This window comes from Plectropomus leopardus, chromosome 22 (assembly GCF_008729295.1).
Source record: "Plectropomus leopardus isolate mb chromosome 22, YSFRI_Pleo_2.0, whole genome shotgun sequence".
NCBI classification, from domain to species: Eukaryota; Metazoa; Chordata; class Actinopteri; order Perciformes; family Serranidae; genus Plectropomus; species Plectropomus leopardus.
This window is the reverse complement of record NC_056484.1, coordinates 23,705,271-23,726,141: the sequence shown is the minus strand read 5'-3', so window position 1 is coordinate 23,726,141 and position 20,871 is coordinate 23,705,271. Positions and strand designations below refer to the sequence as shown.

At 39.2% G+C, this 20,871-nt stretch overlaps 1 protein-coding gene across 2 annotated transcripts in view; it reads left to right on the top strand.

Moving 5' to 3' along the window:
* scube1 (signal peptide, CUB domain, EGF-like 1) overlaps positions 1-20,871 on the top strand; it is a 152,543-nt gene that overhangs the window by 40,134 nt on the left and 91,538 nt on the right. For both annotated transcript variants that reach the window (XM_042511141.1, XM_042511140.1), the window contains exon 4: positions 10,386-10,520. In XM_042511141.1, the coding sequence (XP_042367075.1) occupies positions 10,386-10,520 (135 nt within the window). The remainder of the gene's footprint in view (positions 1-10,385; positions 10,521-20,871) is intronic.

The following is a 20,871-nucleotide window of genomic DNA, read 5'->3' as shown; positions in this document are numbered from 1 at the left end:
AGAGGACCTTGAGGCATTTTTTTCTTCAAATTTCAGACAAGCATCCACATGGACTCAAAAATAAATAATAAAAATAAAGTAGAATTTTTTGGTCAAAGGTCATGGTCAAGACCAATGGGACCTTTCATCCATCTTATTCTTGTAAAGGAGATAACACTTATCAATTTCTTTGAATGTGGCACAAACATTCACATGGATTCAATAACAAACTGATTAGAATTTAGTTGTCAAAGGTCAAGGTCACTGTTACCTCACATGATATGGTTTTGGCCATAACTTAAGAATTCATATGCTTATTATGACAGAATTTCACACAAATGTCTCATAGGATCATACGATGAAATGAAGACATTTTATATCCGAAAGGGTCGAATGTCAAATTCACTGTGACTACATAATGTTCTGCAAAAATACTTTTCTGTTCATTACTCAGCTTCATAAATAGGAACAGAAAGGGAGACATTTTGTCAGATACTGAATTGGTAACTCTAATCTGTAAACTGTGCTGATTATAGACATCTTCTGTGGAAAGTGTGTGAAGCTTCCATGTGTTCACTGACATGATAAAAACACATAAACTGTGAGTGCAGCTTGACTGGTGTGTGAGGATATATAATGGCAGGTTCTAGATAAGGCAATATACATTTCTATATGCAAATTAATTGATTTCACATGGTGGAATATATTCTATTTTTTGATAATTATTATTTGACTCGGTTCAGGATTGCTTGTTTTCCTACCTGAATGCTCACTTGTTGCATGGTCTCAGTTTGCTGTGAAGAAAAAGCTTCCTGAAGTGCACCAGACAGTCAATATTTCAAAAACAGACAAGCAAAGGTGTTGCACTGACTCATACTATGAAAAGGACTCTGTGTTATGTGGCCAGCAGTCTCATTTTGGAATTAAAAAAAAGTTGGATTTCACATTTCAAACCTCATAAAAACAATAACATTAATAATAATAAGGCATTGCTTGCAGATAGAGGTGCTGTTCAGAGGATTAGCTTGTATTTCAGGTATATGATGTGGGTTATATCAGATCTATATTTAGCCCACTTTGAGCAGATACACGATGCTGCACATTGGGTAATGCGTTCCTGTGTATTGACTCATGGACACCACATCGTCACCAGCCTCTCTGATGCTTTATGTTTACTGTCATCACTAACTGCAGAGCTAAATAGCACCCTGCGATGCATGGTAACCATACAAACAGAACTTTCAGAGACTGACATGTCGGCCTATTGTCAAACCGCAGTTTAAGCGCAGCTCCAACCTTCGTCTTCGCGCCACCCGTCAACAAGGACCTCAGTGTTTGTTATAGTGTCTCACTCTCAAGTGTCTCATTCAGCAGGAGATTTACTGTATGAATGAGGGCACGCACGACCGCACTCGCTCCCTCTCTCATCTCTTTTATACATGCGCACACACAATTAATAATGGCAGCCTGTGTACATCCACAGACAGAAAGTATCTCGTCTCTCGTGTGACGAGCTGTCATAACATCGTACATTAGCACTGTGGCTTGAGTCAGTGGCGTTGAGTTCAAAGATGCTGTAAATTAAAATCATATGTCTTTCCTGACTGGTTATGTAGGACCTACTAACAGTCTGCTTTATGACTCATTAATCATAGCTGGGAATTTATCCTCAGAGGACATTTGTTGTATGCTTTTGGGTCCAGGTCCCATAGTTTGACAGGGAAACCTTGGAGCTCAGTGCAGTTGGAAAGGAAACAAGCATAACTTCTGAAACAGAGCAAACTGCAGTGTTAAAATGCACACTGTAAAATCTGAAAGGTTCCTACTTAAAATAATCTTTGAAACTGATTGCCTTGCAAAAGGAAAGTTAGTGTAACTATTAATCTGAATTTCTGTTTACTTTATATCTTATTGGTAAGTTTATTCAAAATTTAGTTGTATTTACCTAAGTTGTTACAACTTCAAAATGACAAGTGGAATAACCTTGTAACCCTGTCAACTGTTAGCTACTTCAGTAAACCAAGTTAGTCTGACTTAACTTATCATGACAAAATAGAGATCTGCAAGTTTTGTTAACATGTTTTAAAAAATACAAATATGACTGACTAATTTGCAAGCAGCAGAATACAAATATATGGCACAGTACGCTTGGTTTAGTGCATTTGCTAAAACTTAGAAAGATTGATTTTATAAACTTGCCATTTTGAGTGTCAACAGCTTCACTTCAAATTGAGTAGATATAACTTTAAGTTTAAGTAAACATAAAAGCTAGATATAAAGTCAGCACAAATAAAGGCTAATAGTTATATTAACTTGCAAGATTTTTTGTAAGAAAAATCAATTTGTCAGATATTACAGTGTAACATGTTTAACAATATACAAATATGACCGACTAGTTGGCAACCAGCAGAATACAGATATATAGGATTCTAAACTTGGTTCTATGATTTTGCTCAAACTTAGAAAGATTGATTTAATTAAACTCTTCAAGTTTAATTATTATTAATATTAATTTTATGTAAAATATAAATTAAGTAAACTTACAGTTAGATATGAGGTAAACACAATGTATGACTAATGGCTATATTTGCTTTCATTTACTCACATTTTTTTTAAGGCAATCAGTTTTCTAGATTTCTTTTTAAAGTAAAATCAACTTGTCAGATTTTACAACATGTTTAATAAAACACAACTATGATTGATTTGTTTGCAACCAGCACAATACAGATATATAGCACAGTAAACTTGGTTTACTGAAGTTGGCAAAACTTAGAAAGACTGATTTAATTAAACCTAAACTCATATTGAAGTTGTCACAATTTTACACTTTTAAGTAAATATAACTAAATTTAAGTAAACTTAATAATTAGATATAAAGAAAACATAAACTAAGATAAATAGTTATATTATTTCCCTTTTTCAAGGCAATTGGTTTCCAGGATTATTTATCTACAAAGTAATATATGACAAAGATTGACTTCATTTAAAATGTAATTTTTAAGTTGCAACAACTTCAAAAAAAAATTAGATATAAATTAGATAAAAACAGAACTGAAACAAAGACTAATAGTTATATGTACTTAAATCAGTTTCCTAGTTTATAAGGTAAAATTCACTTGTCAGATTTTACAGTGCAACAGCTGCATTCGAAAACAACATTTTTGTCCGACTTGTTTGTTTCTTCATCAACGTTCACACTCAATTTCTTTCTTATTTTTCTCACAGGCTCTGGGGCTGCCAGTGAAAAACAATAAAGACTTTGTGGCTTTTAATAGACCTAAAGCATGATATTGACAAACCTCAGAACCCTGTGGTGTTGGGAATGAGCCTCAGATGACAAACTACACTTTAGAAAATTGCAGTGTTGAAAAAAAAAAAAGCAATCAGTTTGCGTGAGCGGCCAGGAAGTCACTCCATCATCTCCCAGATGCACTGTGTCAACATGTTAGGGCACTAATTGATTTAAGATTGCCTAATTGTAGTCTGATTAAAGAGCGGTCCTGTCCGCTTCCTTTTGATTTTGACTTTATTTATTTGCTTTCGCTGTGGACACAGCTGGGCTCAATGTGTCAATGCTTCACTGCCCTCTGTGGATGTCTGCTGCGTTTGAGTTTATTTTCCTTCCGACGCGTCCTTTTCATTCCATGGCGAGATCTGAGAGGTGGCTGCACGGCGGGGAGTCAGCAATCGCAGTGTCACACAGAGGTCCAACATGTAACAGACAGGAGGTGGGGGACGGTGCGGAGGTGCAGGGAGGGGGCACACAAACTGAGGCAAAGTTTGAAAAGCTCACATAGAGCTGTCAAATTCACACTCATGATTTGTTTTTAAAATAAGGGGTAAAAGGTTAGACAAATTAAAGGACTGATACTCAATTTCTGCAAAGCTGCCTGTAAGAATGTCAGGCGGCTATATGAACACTGACACAGGTTTTGCTTGATGTAAACATTCCTCATTTTCATACCAACCATCACACATTGACCTTACTAATGAAAGTGATAATCAGCAAAATCCATAGTCCACCCTCTGTGCTAAAATGTGTTCAACTGAAGCGTCAGCCATAAAAGCTATATTCCAAAGTTTCAGTCTTTTTTAAAATATTGTCTCTTTTTGTTACTATTTGAAACACTGCCCTAGGAAACAGGAAAACTTTAGAACAACGCCTAAGAAGAACAAGGGCCATATTGGAAAAAAAAGATTTTGTGAGAACAGCTGTAATATAAAAAAAAAATAAGTTGTAAATCTGGGAGAAAAAAAAGTCTTGATATGAAATTTAAAGTTGTAAATTTATAGGAAAAAGGGGAAATATTACAAGATTAAATTTATTTAGAAAAAAAAGTAGTGATATTATGTGATTTAACTTGTAGATTTGCAAGGAAAAAGTCACAATATCACATGATTAAAATCATAAATTAAGAACAAAACAGTTCATAGACAGTGAATTATGAAAGATGTCTCCAAGAGTAACTATGGGAATGTTGTGGTTTCCTTTACACATTTTTTTGTTTCAGAAGTAAAAACAGTAAAGAAGTCCAAATTATTGTGACATTGCACTAACAATAATAATCACTTCCGGACAGTCAACTGGCAGCTGATTTCAGTTAAGGAAATGTTTTTGTTTTTTTTCTGTTGTCATTTTCAGCCATAACTGTGACGTTTAAAGATATACTGTAGAGTTAAACAGTGGTCTGCTTTCTGCTGTGTTTATTTTATGTATGGTGTTGGTTTGCTAGTATCTTTTGTAAGACAAATCTGCCAGCACGGAAGCAATATACTGTTGTGGGCTGGGCCACAACAAAACATATTTCAGCCACCTAAAAAAAGTCAGTTAGTGGACGCCAAATTAAAATATTTTTAACTGCCCGACCTTACACACTAACTGACGAAGGCAGCAGTAGACCAGCAACTTCCGTGTTTTGTGAAGTAAATTACTGTTTTTGGCAGTGGAGTCTGGTGGCTTTAAAATGAAAAGGCTGACTGACACCAAAGTAAAGCAGCAAAAATCTTCTAAATATTGTATATACTCGACTTGTACAGTATCACAAAGGTATTTTGTTCCTCACGGTCCCCTGCCTCATCATCAAACTTTTTAGTTTACTGAAATTAGGCTGTAGACCCCTTTTACAATACCAGTAGAGCAGAGGTGCGTACAAAGCTCTACAGCAAACAAGTATGCCTTTCTGTGACTGTGTGGCTTGTTTTTGGTGTGTCAAGTTGAGCATCATCACATTGAAAATCATAGAGAACAGGTAAGTAAATAATAGAAAGCAGCATGGAGAGAGGTCTGGAAAACTTCACAATGGTTGCTTCTTTTAATATATCTCTTACTTTTTCAGTTTTTTTGTTTTAAACTTGATGCAGACTTATTAAGATCAATGTTTGATTGCTGCTTAGGTGGAGATGGACAGTATTTTGTGATGGCATGTCCTTGCATCTCACTGGCTAAGCCTTTTAACCTTGAGCAAATTGGCTTCATTTTTTTTTTTTTTTTTTTTTTTTTTTTACAAAAAACAAAGCAACTTATGAAGATGTGCAAGGAAAAAGTACAGGTAATATAACCCAAAATAGCAAAATAGAAAAATATAAAAAGTACAGGAGTACCTAAAAATTTGTGTGAATAAATAATTAAATAAATAAATATGAAGAAAGAAAACAAAAACAACAAAAACAAGGAAATTACCTGGAAAATTGTAACAAAAAAATACTATATATATATATATATATATATATATATATTTATAACCTTGTAAATTTCTTTTAAATATATAATCAAGATAATTATAAATGTAGTTTTCAGGACATTGTTCACTACCTTTTTGACAATAGATTTTCAAAATCTACTAATTTCTGCAATTTGTGGAATACTACTTGCCCAGTTACTCATTGCCCTTTTCCCATTAAAAAGGCAAGCCAATAAGTTATGTTGATCCAGGTTTCACAGGGTTAAGGGGCTAAAAAATGTATTATAGGTATTACTATAGGTATTATAAGTCCATCCCTCCTCGAGCCTCTCCACCCTTGCTGTTCACCCAATCTCTCTCCTTTTTCCTCTCTTCATCTCTCTTCAGCCCCCCCTTCGATATGTCAAGCACATCCTCATTGTGTCTAAACAAAATCTTGCACAAGTTTACATAAGCACAATCAAACACAACAGAGGGGCTCTGGTGAAACTTGCAAAACAGCCCCGTGGCCTGTGTTTATGTGGAAATATTGGAAGAGATCAATTGGACAGTGAGATGGCTACATTTCTTCTTTCTTTCTCTCTCTCTCTCTTTCTGTCTCTCTATCTGTCCCCCATCCAGCCTGAAAATGAAAAGCATCAGTCATATTAATGATATGGGTTTAAACCATGAGCTTTGCTTAAAGCAGCATTAGGAAGTGAAATGAAAACAAAGCCCAGAGTGCAGCGAGGACACGCCGACTTGTGCAGCACTGATTCAGCAGTATATTTACCCACGAACTAGAGGTTTATGAGTCCAGGACACAATGAAGACAGCTTTCAGCTCTCATTCATGCTCCATCTGGGTACACTGAGTGAAAATGATTAGCGCTCTAAAAGGATCAGTGGGTGGCTTTGCAGACACCAGGATTTGATCCTAAACATGTCTGCAAAGTGGGAAATTATATGGAATTATAATTTGGTGATTCCTGGGGTTTGGTAAGGTTGGAATCTTGGATATGGGTAAATTAAGTGGGGCGTGAGTATAAATCACACTGACCATAATCCTTAAATCAAAATGGTCTGGGAACAGTGGAATTTTGGAACCTGTTGGTGCGCCTGTGTCCAGGATGGGCTGAATTAAAGTAAACTTGAACTCCTGAATGCTTATAGAGTTTCATTTACTCCATGCGAGTGGACTTAGCTAAAATCACACAGCAACCCCTGAATGACTCGATTTCAGTCCAGACACTCCGACCTGACGGCCGAGTCAAAGCATGAACTAAGTGGAAGAGTTGTGTTATTGTGTTGTTGGTAGGTGGTAGTAGCTGGTACAGAGACACACCTCAGAGTAAAAAGGGACAATAGAGTCAGCAGCTGTTTGGCAGAAACTTGAACAGAAGCATACAGTAACTCCAGCAGTGTCTGGTCATCCCTGCACTGTCTCTCTGTCCTTTGTTTTTGTCCTTCCTGCCTCTTAAAGGCCTTATCTCATAACAGCAATGCTGAAAGGTTACAATAAGGTGAACTGCTTGACATTATTTCAGCTGGTCTACTACTGTGTCAGTGCAACCACAACTTACAGTCATCAGTCATAAATAAAGGCAACTCATAACTGACAGCAAAGCAAGAATACAGTTGCTTAAATTCAGGCTGCTGTCTTCTGATCTTCACGTGTGGGGTTTGTGTGTAGTTTACTTTATAACTTACTGAGCTCAGTTTTAGCAATGCCACAGGAACAAGAAAACAGTCACATCATGCCATCTGAAAAGTTTATGAACTGAAAGCCTACAGTTTGTGTTGACATTAGTTACACTAAAGATATGTTTCAGCAAATATTGTATTGTATTAGATGTTACTCACCAGTCTAAAAGAAACGTGAGTTCAACATCAAACCGCATCTTTTTAGTCTCAAGAAGCTGTCTCGAGCATTAGAAAGCCACACAGATATTTACTCTAGTTTTGCTTCTTCTACATCGTTTCTTTTCTTTGCTGCAGAACGTTGCTTCTTTCCAAGAGGTGAGACTGTAACCTCTACACTGTATCAATTGACTCTATGCCCCGGCCAGATTGACTTCATATTGTCCTGCGGCTCACGAGAGGCCACAGTGTCTTACTATTATTACAGAAGGGACAGCCCGTCCCTGGCTGCTTATCAGTGGATATTTCTGCAATTCAATACATAGAATACATCAAAGACGTTATTTCTTCACACTCTGTTGATAGGGTTAGTTCATGTTTGGAATGTTTTCGACTAAGATTATGCCCAGATCTAACATCTAGCTGCTTTAAAATGAACGTCTTGTTTTAAATGACTTGTCTCCACCATGCAGCCTGGTTCAGTTCAGTTTGGAATAGGGATGCCAGTCAGTATGCTTACATGATATTTCACAAAGATCATTTTGGAGCCTGTATTTATTTATTCATAGTGCTAGTTTGGTGTTGTAGTGTAGTCTTTTTATTGGTATTTATTGCATATTTAACATTTTGATTAGCACTGGGCTACTTGAGTTGTTTTTTCTCTTTTAGCTTCTTGTCATATTTCAATTTCTATGTTGTCTATGGTGTTTGAAAACTGTGTTAATGGATGTCTTGCACTTAATACTGCAAAACAAATCTACCTATGGGTACAAACAAAGAAACCTGACCTGACCTGGAGTTATCATTGTCGGCACCATTTGACATGCAACCCGTTTGCCACTTGCTACCTTGTTTGGTAAGTGACGTTATAGGTCAATCGGAAGAAGGTACAATAGTAACTAGCTGAAAGAGTGGCATATTTTCATCTGCCATTTTGGAGTCGGACCTCTGTCAATAAATGGATTCTCCCCCGGTGCTCGTATACTGTGAAGTCTAACTTAATGGCCTATTCCAGCTATAACCTTAGCTCCATTTAACTGTGCATGGAAACGGACTGTATGGGTTACTTCAGCGGAGAGAAAGAGATGAGTATAGGAGGAATTTATGTGGCTTGCTGTCTTGTGGATGTCACGTCTTGGAATGGCTCTCAAGCAGGAGAATCTGGTGTGAACTGAGGGTAGATAATGAGCAAAAGACTTGTCTTATTCTCCTCTCCTGCCTATTTCCTCCTCTTTTTTACCACCGAGGTTAACATGATTATAAAATATTCCCTCTCTTCGCACACTGTTAATGCTTAAAGACTCTGTCCACTCTGCTGGGGTTTAATAAGCCCACCACCACCCTGAGTTTCCAAGAAAAGCCACAAATGAAAAGCTCACAGTAAGTGTCAGTAATTGAGGAGACAGAGTCTGAAGAGAGTTTCACATACAGATCTGTTGTACTGGCTGAAATAATGCAATATCAAGTCATACCGAAATTCCTCCAATCAAACAGTACCTGCATGCAATCCTTTTTAGTGGAGGTGGTCTAATTCTGGACGATCCCAACTCCCCACTGTATTAGCACTGATTGCTGTCACTTTATCACCTCGATGGCTGCCCGGTTAGCACACGCTAACACAGCAACTTGTCCCAACAAATTCCCACCAACACCGAAACACTTCAACTCTGTTGTTAACCCCTTAATAACCATGAGTTATCATTAGCCGTGTAATGCTGACAGTTAGCCCTGTCACTGTGTGTGTGCACACAGGCTCCCCGGCATGGAGCTCACACTCCTGCAGCAGCAGCTGCCACCCAAACAGCAGGGATGCATGATAATATCGGCATGTCATTGGCACGGCAGAAGAAGAACTTGAAGGAGTTACCTCAAGAATGTTCTAATTAGAATTTGGCTGTCAAAGGTTAAAGGTCAAGGTCACTGTGACCTCATAAAAGATATTTTTGGCCCTAGTTAAAAACTAATTTCACACAAATGCATACTTGGATAAAATTATGAAGTGCTGACATTTTATGTCCAAAAAAAGGTCAACTTCACCTTGACCCATAATGTTCTGCAAAAAACACATTTCTGTCCATTACTCAACATCATATCTCAGGAAGAGAAGGGGAGACATTTGGTCAGATACTGAATTGGTGACACTAATCTGTAAACTGTACTGATTGTAGAGATCTTCTGTGCTACAGGGGGAAAGATGTGTGTGCAGCATTCATGTTTTCACACACATGGATATAAAGTGCAGCTTGACTGGTACACAGAGGCAATTCAACTTTTGGCGGTATTCCTGACTTACAGCAGCTATGTGTCTTTTTGTCTCTGTCTTTTCTGTCTTCTTCTCCACAGTATGTTTATATTTGTGTAACCTGTCTGCACTGTCTGGTAGGTCAACCTCAGAACCTCAGACTAAACACAATGGCAAGTCATCCCAGTAAGGCACAGGGTCCACACACACACACACACACGGGCAGCCCAGTCTGATCCCTGTTAAAGTCAGTCAAGGGTGTTACATGTTTGCAGTTAACTTCAGCCTCATCAAAATGCCCCATTTGAAAATTTACTGGCCTTTCAGTGGCACAGTGGGGCCCTATAAACGCACCCGTGCACACCACTACATGCACATATTATACTTAAACACTTATACACACTGTAGATGCTAATGTTGTCAGACCCTCAGAACGACCGAGTGACAGCGGTTTGATTCACTTCCAGCATCAGCTGCCTGTTAGGCGCACACACGTGGCCCTCACATTCCTGACTCCGGTGTCATCCCTCTCATCAGACATTTCCCGGCACATGAACTCTCACTGACACATGTTTGTTTATGAAGCCTAATTGGCTGCCACGGCTGACTTTATCTCTCTCTCTGCGTGTCTCTCCATCCTGACAGATGTGGACGAGTGTGTGGACAACAACGGCGGATGCCAGCAAGTGTGCGTCAACACCATGGGGAGTTATGAGTGTCTGTGCACAGAGGGCTTCTTCCTCAGCGACAACCAGCATACCTGCATCCACCGCTCTGATGGTAAGACTGGAGCAGAGACACAGAGGACAGGGAGAGCTTGGAGAGAGCATGGGCTTTAGTTCAGGGCTACATAAAGCTGCTCGATGCTCATTGCTCAATATTTAACTAAACACAGGGATTAGATTCCCCAAAATGTTTGGGTTTACGGGGAAATGGATCAGTTTGCTAGAATGACCCGAGAGTGTGACATTTGTTAAAGAAAGGTGGAAAGAAACGCAGACGGGTGCTGCTTTGTTTTCACTGGTGCAAATATGAAGAAAGAGCTGTTTGTGCCATAGTGTCTGACTGAAAAGACACAAGACAATTCAATGCAGTCAGTGAGGTTTAGTGTTAAAAGTTTGATTGTTAGGTACTTTTTCAGGCGCGATATTTCTTTCTTTATTTTCATTTTGTTTTGACCAATTGTATTTATACATTTTCAACCCAGCTTACTAGTATACATCAGCCAATAACTGCTGACAACATCACAAAACAGAAATGTCAGGCGAATGAAAGACAGGTTAAATTAAAAAATTAAAAAAACTAAAAAAAAATAAGAAAAAAAAATAAAAATAAATGAATGAATAAATGAATGAATGAATAAACAGATAAATAAACAGATAAATAAATAAAGTATGCATCATGTGATACAGCCCTACTAAGATACAGAGAAGTAATGAATAATGTTTTCCGCGTTTCCATTTTTTTAAATTCATTTTTTAAATCATTAATACGAATTCATGTCATATCTCTAGCTAAGCTGAGTGCCTCCTCTGGACTAACATGTCTTGCAACCATTCATCCTGACAAAAGAGAGCTCAGCAGATAAAATCTCAATGAAAGAATAAATCCACTGTGAGTAGAAAGAGTGTGTGGTGGTTGCCATCTGACCGCCAACATTTTTTTAGCAACAGTGCGTGCTGAAAGCTAGAGCAGCCTTTGTTTCTGTCGGTAAACATGAGGGCAGCCATGTAAAAGGCCTCCACTCCTCCTGCATATCAACACCCAGACTGACAGATCTTCAAGACGCTGCATCATTTGTGGTTGTTGTTTGTCTCTTTTTGTGTCAGTTACTTTAAACAATGTCTCTGGACCATTGGCCCCACGACCCCATAGGCCCTTGTGCCTTCTCTAGGCCCAGTCAGTAATCCATCTATGCCTGTTGGAACCTCAAGGGCCTGATGAGATGGAGCGCTTTAACAGCCCAAGTGTGTCTTTAATGCTTTCATCGCCAGAGTATAATTATTCATTTGCCAGCTAGTGCAAGTGTTTTTGGTCATATTTTACAGTCTTTCAAGACTCCAGCATATTTTATGTTTTTAATATATAGAAATTAATAAATCAAAAAAAGGACAGATCTTCAGTTTTTCTTCACAAAAAACATATTATTCTGGCTTCTTCCATTCCTTTTATCAGCACCTACATTTGTGCATTGTCATCAAAAAAACAACACTGAAAGAAATTGAATAAATGACAGTATATTTTTCCCCAGGTTCACTTATGATCTGAATAAGTTGCTTATTGTGTCTTTTTAAAAATAATGTCACTGAGAGGGTTTGAAAAGCTGCTAAATAGCAAAAAAGTTGGGCAGTTAGTAGTTCTCTCTTCCTGTGACCCTGGTATCATCTTGTTAGTTTGTTTTGGGACATGGAAATGTTGTTTTATTGCACAATAACCCTAACAGTGCCTTCTACAGTTTAACAGTGAAAACACCAATTGATTGAATGTCATCACTGAAGTGTTGTGTTGTAAATGACAGAAAATCTCCATAGTGGTGTGGAAAGTGTTAATAATCTATTCTAATAAGCGTTTTGTTTGCTGCTTTTGCATTTCTGAGCTGCCTGCATTATTTTGCTTTATGCACCTTGAATTCTTGCAAGAGTGCCTTGAATGCCTTGGGTTGAAAAAACATCAGCGTGCAAAGCGCCTGATGTCACTGGTGTTCAGTGTTTACCATAGAACTGTAAAATGTGTGTGGCTGTAGCTGAAATTCCCCATGTTTTTTATCATTCAGTGTCCCCTTCGTAAATTTGAACATTATTGTGGGTCTGTGAGGGCTGTAACGATGGAACTCTTCATATGCTCCTTTCCTCAGCAGCAGGTTGTGGAGTTTGAGTTGCAGGATGGATAATTTATCTGTCAGTCTCGCCAGAGCTGATCTGATCAGATTGATGCATGAAATGAGCAACTGCTGCAGAGGCGAGTCAATGCCAGTGATCTAGCACAAGTTTCACTTTAACTGCACCTGGTGTTTTACTGCTCTGTCTGTGCCCAGAGTATACTCTACACTCGATTGTGTGATGCATTGTACAACTGCATGGTGTTCATATTACAGCAGCGCTCCTAATGAGCAGTTCAGCCTCAAAAACATAAAATCAGTTGGTAGTGGTGGATGATTTGATTGTAGCGACCCACCACAAATAAATGAATTACATTTTTTCTAATTGTCCAGTGAGATGGACTGAGAGGTGGGCCCTCTGCGCTAGAGATGACAGGTTTATGCTCAGCTAATGGTAGCTCACTCTCAACATTGCTCTTGTTAAGCTGCAACCCATATCTGAAGAAATTGCAGCCTAAGCTGCTTTTTACATCTTTCCAACTGTATTTAGACTTGATGATTGACAGCAGATTGTCAAAATAAGCCATAAACGAACCGTAATTCAGGTGAAGCTCCTGGAGCAGCTGCAGATACTCTGTGTGATTTCAAAGGGTCTCCCTGAGGGTCTCATGTAGCCACACAAATCTACATTTCCCTCTGACTAATGTACTATTTGGGAACAACCTTTCACCCTCAATGAGAGCTAGATAAGTGCCCTTTGCCTGTCTGTTTTTGGTGCAGATCTTAAGGTACAGATCTATGATTTTACTTCACAACTGACTTTTCCTGTAGCACCATCATCAAGTCAGCATTTGGGGTTTTGACTGAAAGGGTTCCTACGAAAGCATGTTAAGATAATCAGACAGTCACAATGGCTTTTGCACAGCTTTGTTCAGGCAGTGAAATAATCAGTTTTATACTTTATTACACACTTATGACTGTTAAAAAGAAAAAAAGAAAAACAATTTCTCCATTTGAAGGTATCATTTATACTTTTTTTTAAAAGATTTTTTTTTGGGCCTTTATTGCCTTTAATTGACAGGATAGTGTAAGTGTGAAAGGGGGAGCGAGAGAGGGGGAGACATGCAGAAAAGGACCGAGGCCAGATTCAAACCTGTGGCCACTGCAGTAAGGACACAGCCTCTATACGTGGGGCGCTGCTCTATCCACTGAGCCACCAGGTGCCCCTTAGTTTTTTATACTTAACAGGACCTTCTAATCCCACATAGCTGGCAGAAATGAACCCTTAGGGCTGGCTTTAAAATTAAAGCTTGTCAAAATTAAGCTTTAAAAATATTATATATCGATATGATTTTCTACTTTCATTTAGTAAATATTTAACCAACATCAGTCCAAATCATAAATATCAAATATTCATTAATTTTCAGAATTTTAACCATTTAAATGCCAGGTTTTTGTCATGATGCCACAAAGTTTTTAGATGAAAGACACACACACACACACACACACACAAAGAATTATTTTCAATATACTATATGCAAATTAGATTCTAAGTAGATTTTTTTTAATGATGACAGCCTGGGATATGTCAGTGATTAGCAGCAACATTGATTATGAAAGTGCAACTTGTGGACAAAGCATGTATTTTCTCAATATGCTAAATATGGTTAAAAAAATGATGTCATCAAATGGAAAATAGTAAAAATGTCAAATTCCTAGGCAAAAGCCCAGAATGACACCCAGAAAATAATACAATGCATATAAAAACATGCATTGTATTATTTTATCATTCTTTATCATTCTTTGATGGCTGTGGGATCAAAATGTCAGTTTGAATGGGTTTAAATTGAACTTTTTTTGACCTTAACAGTCTGAATGTAACAATTTAGTTTCTATGGTGTATTTTAGACTTATTGTAGGAGCTGAGCTTGAAATTCACAGATTAAACTAAAATACACAATCTTGCCAAACTTTACGTCATGTGCATGAACACAGCCCAAAATATTAAAAATGAAGAATGAAAGGCGCTTGAAATTCACCAAACAGTCCCTAAGGGTTAAAATGCATAGTAAACAGGTGCAGGATAGACTTTCTGTGTCTGAGTGAGAGACAGACGGAGGTGAAACAAATTCAACTCAATCTGAGCATGATACTATTCAGAGAACTGTACCATGGTTTGATCACTTACATGTTGATCCTCCTTCAGCTTCTGATCTCCTGTCATTTCCATCCCCTCTCTTTACTGATCCTGTGTCAGGCTTTCTAGATCACAAGAAGATGTGGGACTTGAGGGCACTGACATCATGCGGTGGCGTTAGATTTCTTAAAATTTATGGGCTCAGTGTGTGGCGGGGAGGGGTACTAAAGGAGTGCTGATCACTGTCCACTCACACACACATTCTCTCTGTACAATGCTCACATGCATGCTGATGTGAATGGGGACAGTGTGGCAGTTCAAAGACAGAGGAGAGGACAGTCATCTGTCATCTTTGCAAGAAAGGAGACACAGAGGAATGAAGACTGAGGAGGCGGAGGAGAGAGAGATCAAATAGAGAGTGACCTCTCCTTTCTCATCTCCCTCTCTCCCCTGTGTGCTCACAGTACTCCTGTGGTCAATGTGAAGGCGTGTTAGGAGCCAGTGTTGGGATGTTAGAGGATTCTCTGTGGACACATTGAGAGAGCGAGGTGAAAGAGACGCAGAAATAGACGTGTGTTTGCTGACTGGAAACCCCTCAAACCAGCATGTGAATATATCTCCCTTTCCCTTCTCCCCTCTCTCCTTCAAACTGTTCCCAACAGCAATTTTCTGTAGTGGATTAGGAAAGTTGCACCACAGAATTAATCTACAAATTACTCAAATGCAAATTGATTTACTGAGTTTCATGGACTAATTCCCCTTAAAAAAACAAAAAAAACAAACAAAAAAACATTCCTTATTCTTTAAAACGAAGGCAAAAAGTGTTTCTATTAATAAACATATGTTGATGTAAAAAAACAACAACAAATAAACAAAATCTCTATATCAGGGAAACTGATTTGTTTTGTTTGGGGGCCACTTTTGCAAATAGACAGGAGGCCGGGGGCCAGTCGCAACAACCCCATACATGTTTTGAGGAATTTGGAGAATTTTAAGGACATTTCTCAGATTTTAGGACATTTGTAGAATTTTATCACATTTCTAGGATTTTATCACATTTCTAGGATGTGAGGACATTTGTAGGATTTTATGACATTTGTAAGATTTAGGACATTTATCAGGTTTTAGGACATTTCTAGAATTTTGGGATGTTTGTAAGATTTTAAGACATTTCAAGGACTTTAGGATGTTTCTAGGATTTTCCAGAATTTTAGGACATTTATATCGGACATCTTTCGGATTTTAGGACATTTCTATAGGACATCTTTAGGATTTTAGGACATTATCAGGATTTTAGGACGTTCTAGGGTTTTAGGACATTTCTCAGATTTTAGGACACTCAAGGAATTTTTGATGTTTGTAGAATTTTAGGACATCTCTAGGATTTTAGCATGTTTCGTAGGTTGTAGGACATTAAGGTCTTAACTAGGACCTCTGTTGGGGGGTGTGTGGTATCCTCCACTCATGGTTGTTTATGCACTCTGGCACCTGATGTATACTAAAAGTACAAAAGCAATTCCCAATTGGAATCACTTTATTTTTATTGTGAATTAGGAAGTGGTTGGGGGGGTCACAAGGCACAATGTCCGGGGCCAGATTTAGCCCGCTGGTTGTAGGTTGGGCATCACTGTTGCAGATCAAAGCAGTCACTGTGCCGACGTGTTACTCTGGCTTCTGTCAGAGGGATGTTCACAGTAAACAGGCAGTGAAGATGCTTGTGGTATATTTCCGTTGCCCGGCTCTGGCAGGCTGTTCTGAGCCTCTAACCGCGGGCTCACAGCCCCTACCCCGCCCACACATCCTCAATCACACACTTGTGTCCTCTCCTCCTCCTGCACAGGAATAGCAGCAGCATCCCGGTGTCCCACAGGAATCTCCCTGCACATTTCTTTCCATCTTCCCTTTCATAGCCCGCTTCTCTCCCGTCTTCATTTTGCAATATAGACATGTGGTCTGCTGGTCACATTGACGTGCCATATTTACCCTGACTCAGCACTGGTGCTGTCAGTGTTAATGTGTTAATCGCAATGCGATTAAGGTAATCGCAATGCGATTAAGGCCTGTGATTAACACATTCATTTTTTCTAATCCCACTTATCACCAGCGAGCACTAGAAGACCTTCCATGTCATGTCACGTTAGCTTCTTAGTAGGGGGGTGGAATGATGCTCCAAAGTTAGGTTAAATTTTGGCGATTGAAAAACAGCATGGCCATTTTACAGGGGTCTTTGACCTCTGACCTAAGAATAGCTGAATGAAAATGGGTTCTATGATTACCCATGAGCCTCCCCTTTACAGACATGCCCACTTTATGCTAGGCCCATGCGGTTCTTTGCTGTTGATTCCTTTGATTCCTTGTCAAGACGATATGGTAAGAACTGCTTTAATTTGTAAAAATGGACTTCAAAACTATTTTGAAATGCAAAATAATGGAAATGAAAAAAGATGATTAAGAAATGTGATTAATTGTGATTAATTATACATACTCTGTGATTAATCGCAATTTAAAAAACTAAGCATTTGACAGCCCTAATCTGTACGTTTACATGATGTTAGATAATGTCAAATTATTGTCTTAGTCCAACTAAAGGTGGACTTTTAAAATACATGTAAACATGTTAGTCTAACTGAAATCGCTCTAAATGAAATTTTTTGACGTCGGACTAACACACCTAGATAATGCGGTTGGGGTTGATTTACTCTTTCTTAGATACACCTCAAGCCCCCTGCACACTGTGAGATTTTTGCATTCTTATAAGTTTAGTGCAAGCCACATTGTGCGACATGGATCTGAATAAACTTGGGTACGACATTAAGTTTGATGTGTGCCGATTGTGCAATGACATCACCTTCTGAATTGCAGGCTACGACCTACGTCCATCGATGTCAACACGCATGAACAGAGGGTTGTTGGAGTGCGTCATTCATCTACGCCACTGTCGTGGTAGAGAAAAATGTAAAATAAATTGAGCCTTTGCTGTAGCAGTGTTTACGTGTGTCAGGAAAAAAACCTAGAGAAAAGGAGAAGGAGAATGTGTGGAGAAAAAAGGCAACTTGGCACTCCAGTATTGCAACGAGAGGTCAAAGTAAGTATTAGCATCTATCAGCATTTAGCAGTGTCGCGCTGGTCACTGTGTCATTTCATGCTGCATTTCTGTTGGCTGGTTAGTGGACGTGGGTTGTAACAGCTGTCACACAGAGAGATTCTCATCCCAAATATCCAACACTCGCCACATTTCTGCCATCTGAGACAGCTCAAAATTGCACAATGTATACCGGGCTTCAGTCAGACCAGAATTGGCCTAAACGTTGTACACATGCACTAAAGTCCCGGTGCTGGGCTTTGAGCCAGAAGTGGAACAGGTATTAACAAAATCTTTTGTACAAATTTGTAGAAGCAAAAAGGAAGAATTAGAAAGGAAGAAATCAAAACAAGGAAGGTACCAAGTAAAGCGTAGAGTATGTACAAAATGTAGGCCCTACAGCACCGAAAAGTTATCAGTGTTTTCACACGTTCGACATGCAACATGTTTGCAACTTGCTTATTGCCAACACAACCTGTTAGATGCTAATGTAATAGATCGACTGGAAGAAGGTCTAAAAGCAGCTAGCTGAAAATTGGGCAAGGTCTGACATAGTTACGTCAATAAATAGACTCTCCCCCAGTGCTTGTATACACTGAGAAGAACAGTCAGCTTAACTGTGCATGTAAATGTACTGACTGTAACAGTAGGGGTTTTTGGGCTACAGCCAGCTGCTCAACTTACAGTCTGATAGGCATGTGTTTTGTGTGTATGTGTTTGTGAAAGGCAGTGAGAGACAGTTTGCATTGGATTCTTGCTTTGCATATGGTAAGTGTCAGCTCGAGGCTCATTTCTTTCTCTCTGACACTCGCCTGGAGGCTAATAAAGCCTAGCAACAATTGTTTGTTCCATTATGGTGTGTTTCCACTCTGTTGGGCTTCACAGCTTCGTGTGAAGCACACCCAGACCAGAACCAAGACTCTGGACCACCAGTTCCTCCAGTCAGGAAACAGCAAATGTTCCTGATCTGTCATGATGTGGGCAGCCTATGACCACATGAGTCAGGTATGGCTCACAGGCCCAACAGTGACACACATGTAGAATCAAGAAGCTCTTTTCCATTTTGAGAAATTTGGGGATCTCTAAAATGGAGGATCTGGCTTGTCAGCATACGTTTAAGGTTACCTGCTGCCCTTGAAAAGGATACAAATGAGTGGTGAGTTTGTGCCATCAATAATTGTAGAGTAGGTCATTGAATAAGAGTGTTGTATTAAAGTGTGTGTGATTTGCAGCAGCAGTGCAGAGCTTGATTGGTTGCAGTATTAAATATCAAATTGATGCCTCCGAGTTGACCGGGTCTGTCTCTCTCTCTGTCTGATTTATTAATTGTGCCTGTTGGACAATGTAGCCCCGCCAAAACAGAGTGAAAACAATACGCTTGTAAATTCTTCTCTGAGCTCAACACCAAAGTTCCTGGCAAAGTTGGAGTTGGCAGTAAGTTGGGAATTTTAAACACCATCTCATGCGGACGCCATGCCTGGCGCTCCAAGAGTGTGTTTGGTCGCAGGAGTGTCTGCGAGCTGTGGAACACGATGACTCTGCGATTCTTAATAGTGGACTGTGGGTAGGGAAAATAAACCATTTTGATCAGAAAACAATAGAGAAGAATTCCTGATACTGTTAAAAATGTCCCATTTTTATGTTGGTTGCATTTTTTTGATGCCCTCCTGTTACAGTTTTCTTCTCTTTTTGCTCAGCCCCGTGGGTACAAGCCCAGTGTTGGCTGCGTGTGATTTACAGGCGAGTTGTCAGAGGTGAAAATAGCCCGTCGGCAGCTCCTGAAAGCCTGTGTGTAATGGTAGGGATTACAGTTAACAGGAGGCAATGATCTGCTGGTGCTCCAACATGCAGGCCACTTACGAGACACTTGTGGGTAGTGAAGGAGCTGCTAACTGTGGGACATGCTGCTCAGTGGAATCCGATCACTTCAAGGGGCCAATGGCAAATATTTTAAACACTAAATGAAACACTAAATGATTTTCATAAATGAAAATCTAGATTTTCATTTTTGAAAATCTAGATTTTCCCTTTAGCTTTCTTTGTCGCTTTGTTTGGGCTTCTGTAATTTTTAGTTGCCCCCCCCCCCCCCCCCGCGCTGACCTCCCAGAGATACACACTCACACACAACAGTATTTAAGTAAGTATTTATGACAATGCAGAGTAAGTTCCCAAAGAAGTCTCTTCAGTCATTTGGAACTGGTTCGGTTTTGCAGCATCAGGTGTCAAACAATCAATAGTCTGATAGTTTGTTTAAAGGCTGTTGCAACTAAAGACAGCAGCTCGACCATTTTATTTCAACATCTCAAACTCTTGGCATGCACAAGGCTGCATCAGCCCATAAACAGCTGGTAAAAAGCAGCCGACATTAGCGTAATCATTGTCCCGCTGTGTTCCCTATGACAGGAAAGTGACCTCCTGCAAAGCTGTTACTGATACAGTCTCACTGCATATTCCTAAAGATACAATGCCCATATAAACAGTGGAAAAGACTGGCTTTATCCACATGCTGAAAACAATCCACCCCAGGTATGTGCTACCAGCTGCCCTGCCTCATCTGTACAACTACACACATGAAAAGATCACAGAGAGCTGGAGAGGATGTGGTTTGACTCCACTACAACAGACCAACGGTCCAGTTATTTCAACACAACCAGTAACATTATTTGTTAACATTGAACTAATGTTGAACAACAGCTGTACGATTTCAGAATAGATAATTTTCAATACTCTACTGTTTCAACTGAAAAACTGAACAACATGCAAAACTGTGCATTTTGCAATACTGACTTGACGCCCTCTACATTTTTCAGTTTGACTTTTGTTCATTTTTGCTTTGAGTAACTAATTTGTTTTTTGTAGTTCTATCTGCATATGCTCTGAATGTTTTTTTAAGAGGGAAAAAATCGATTAAAATCATAAATTAAGTTTGGTGTAAAAAAAAAGGGAGGGAGATTTAACTTTTGAGCCATATCGCCTATACCTACTTTTCTCTACCTGGAGTGGGGCGCCTGGTGCCTCAGTGGATAGGGCGGCACCCCACATACAGAGGGTGTATCCTCGCCGCAGCAGTCGGGGGTTCAATTCCGGCCTTGAC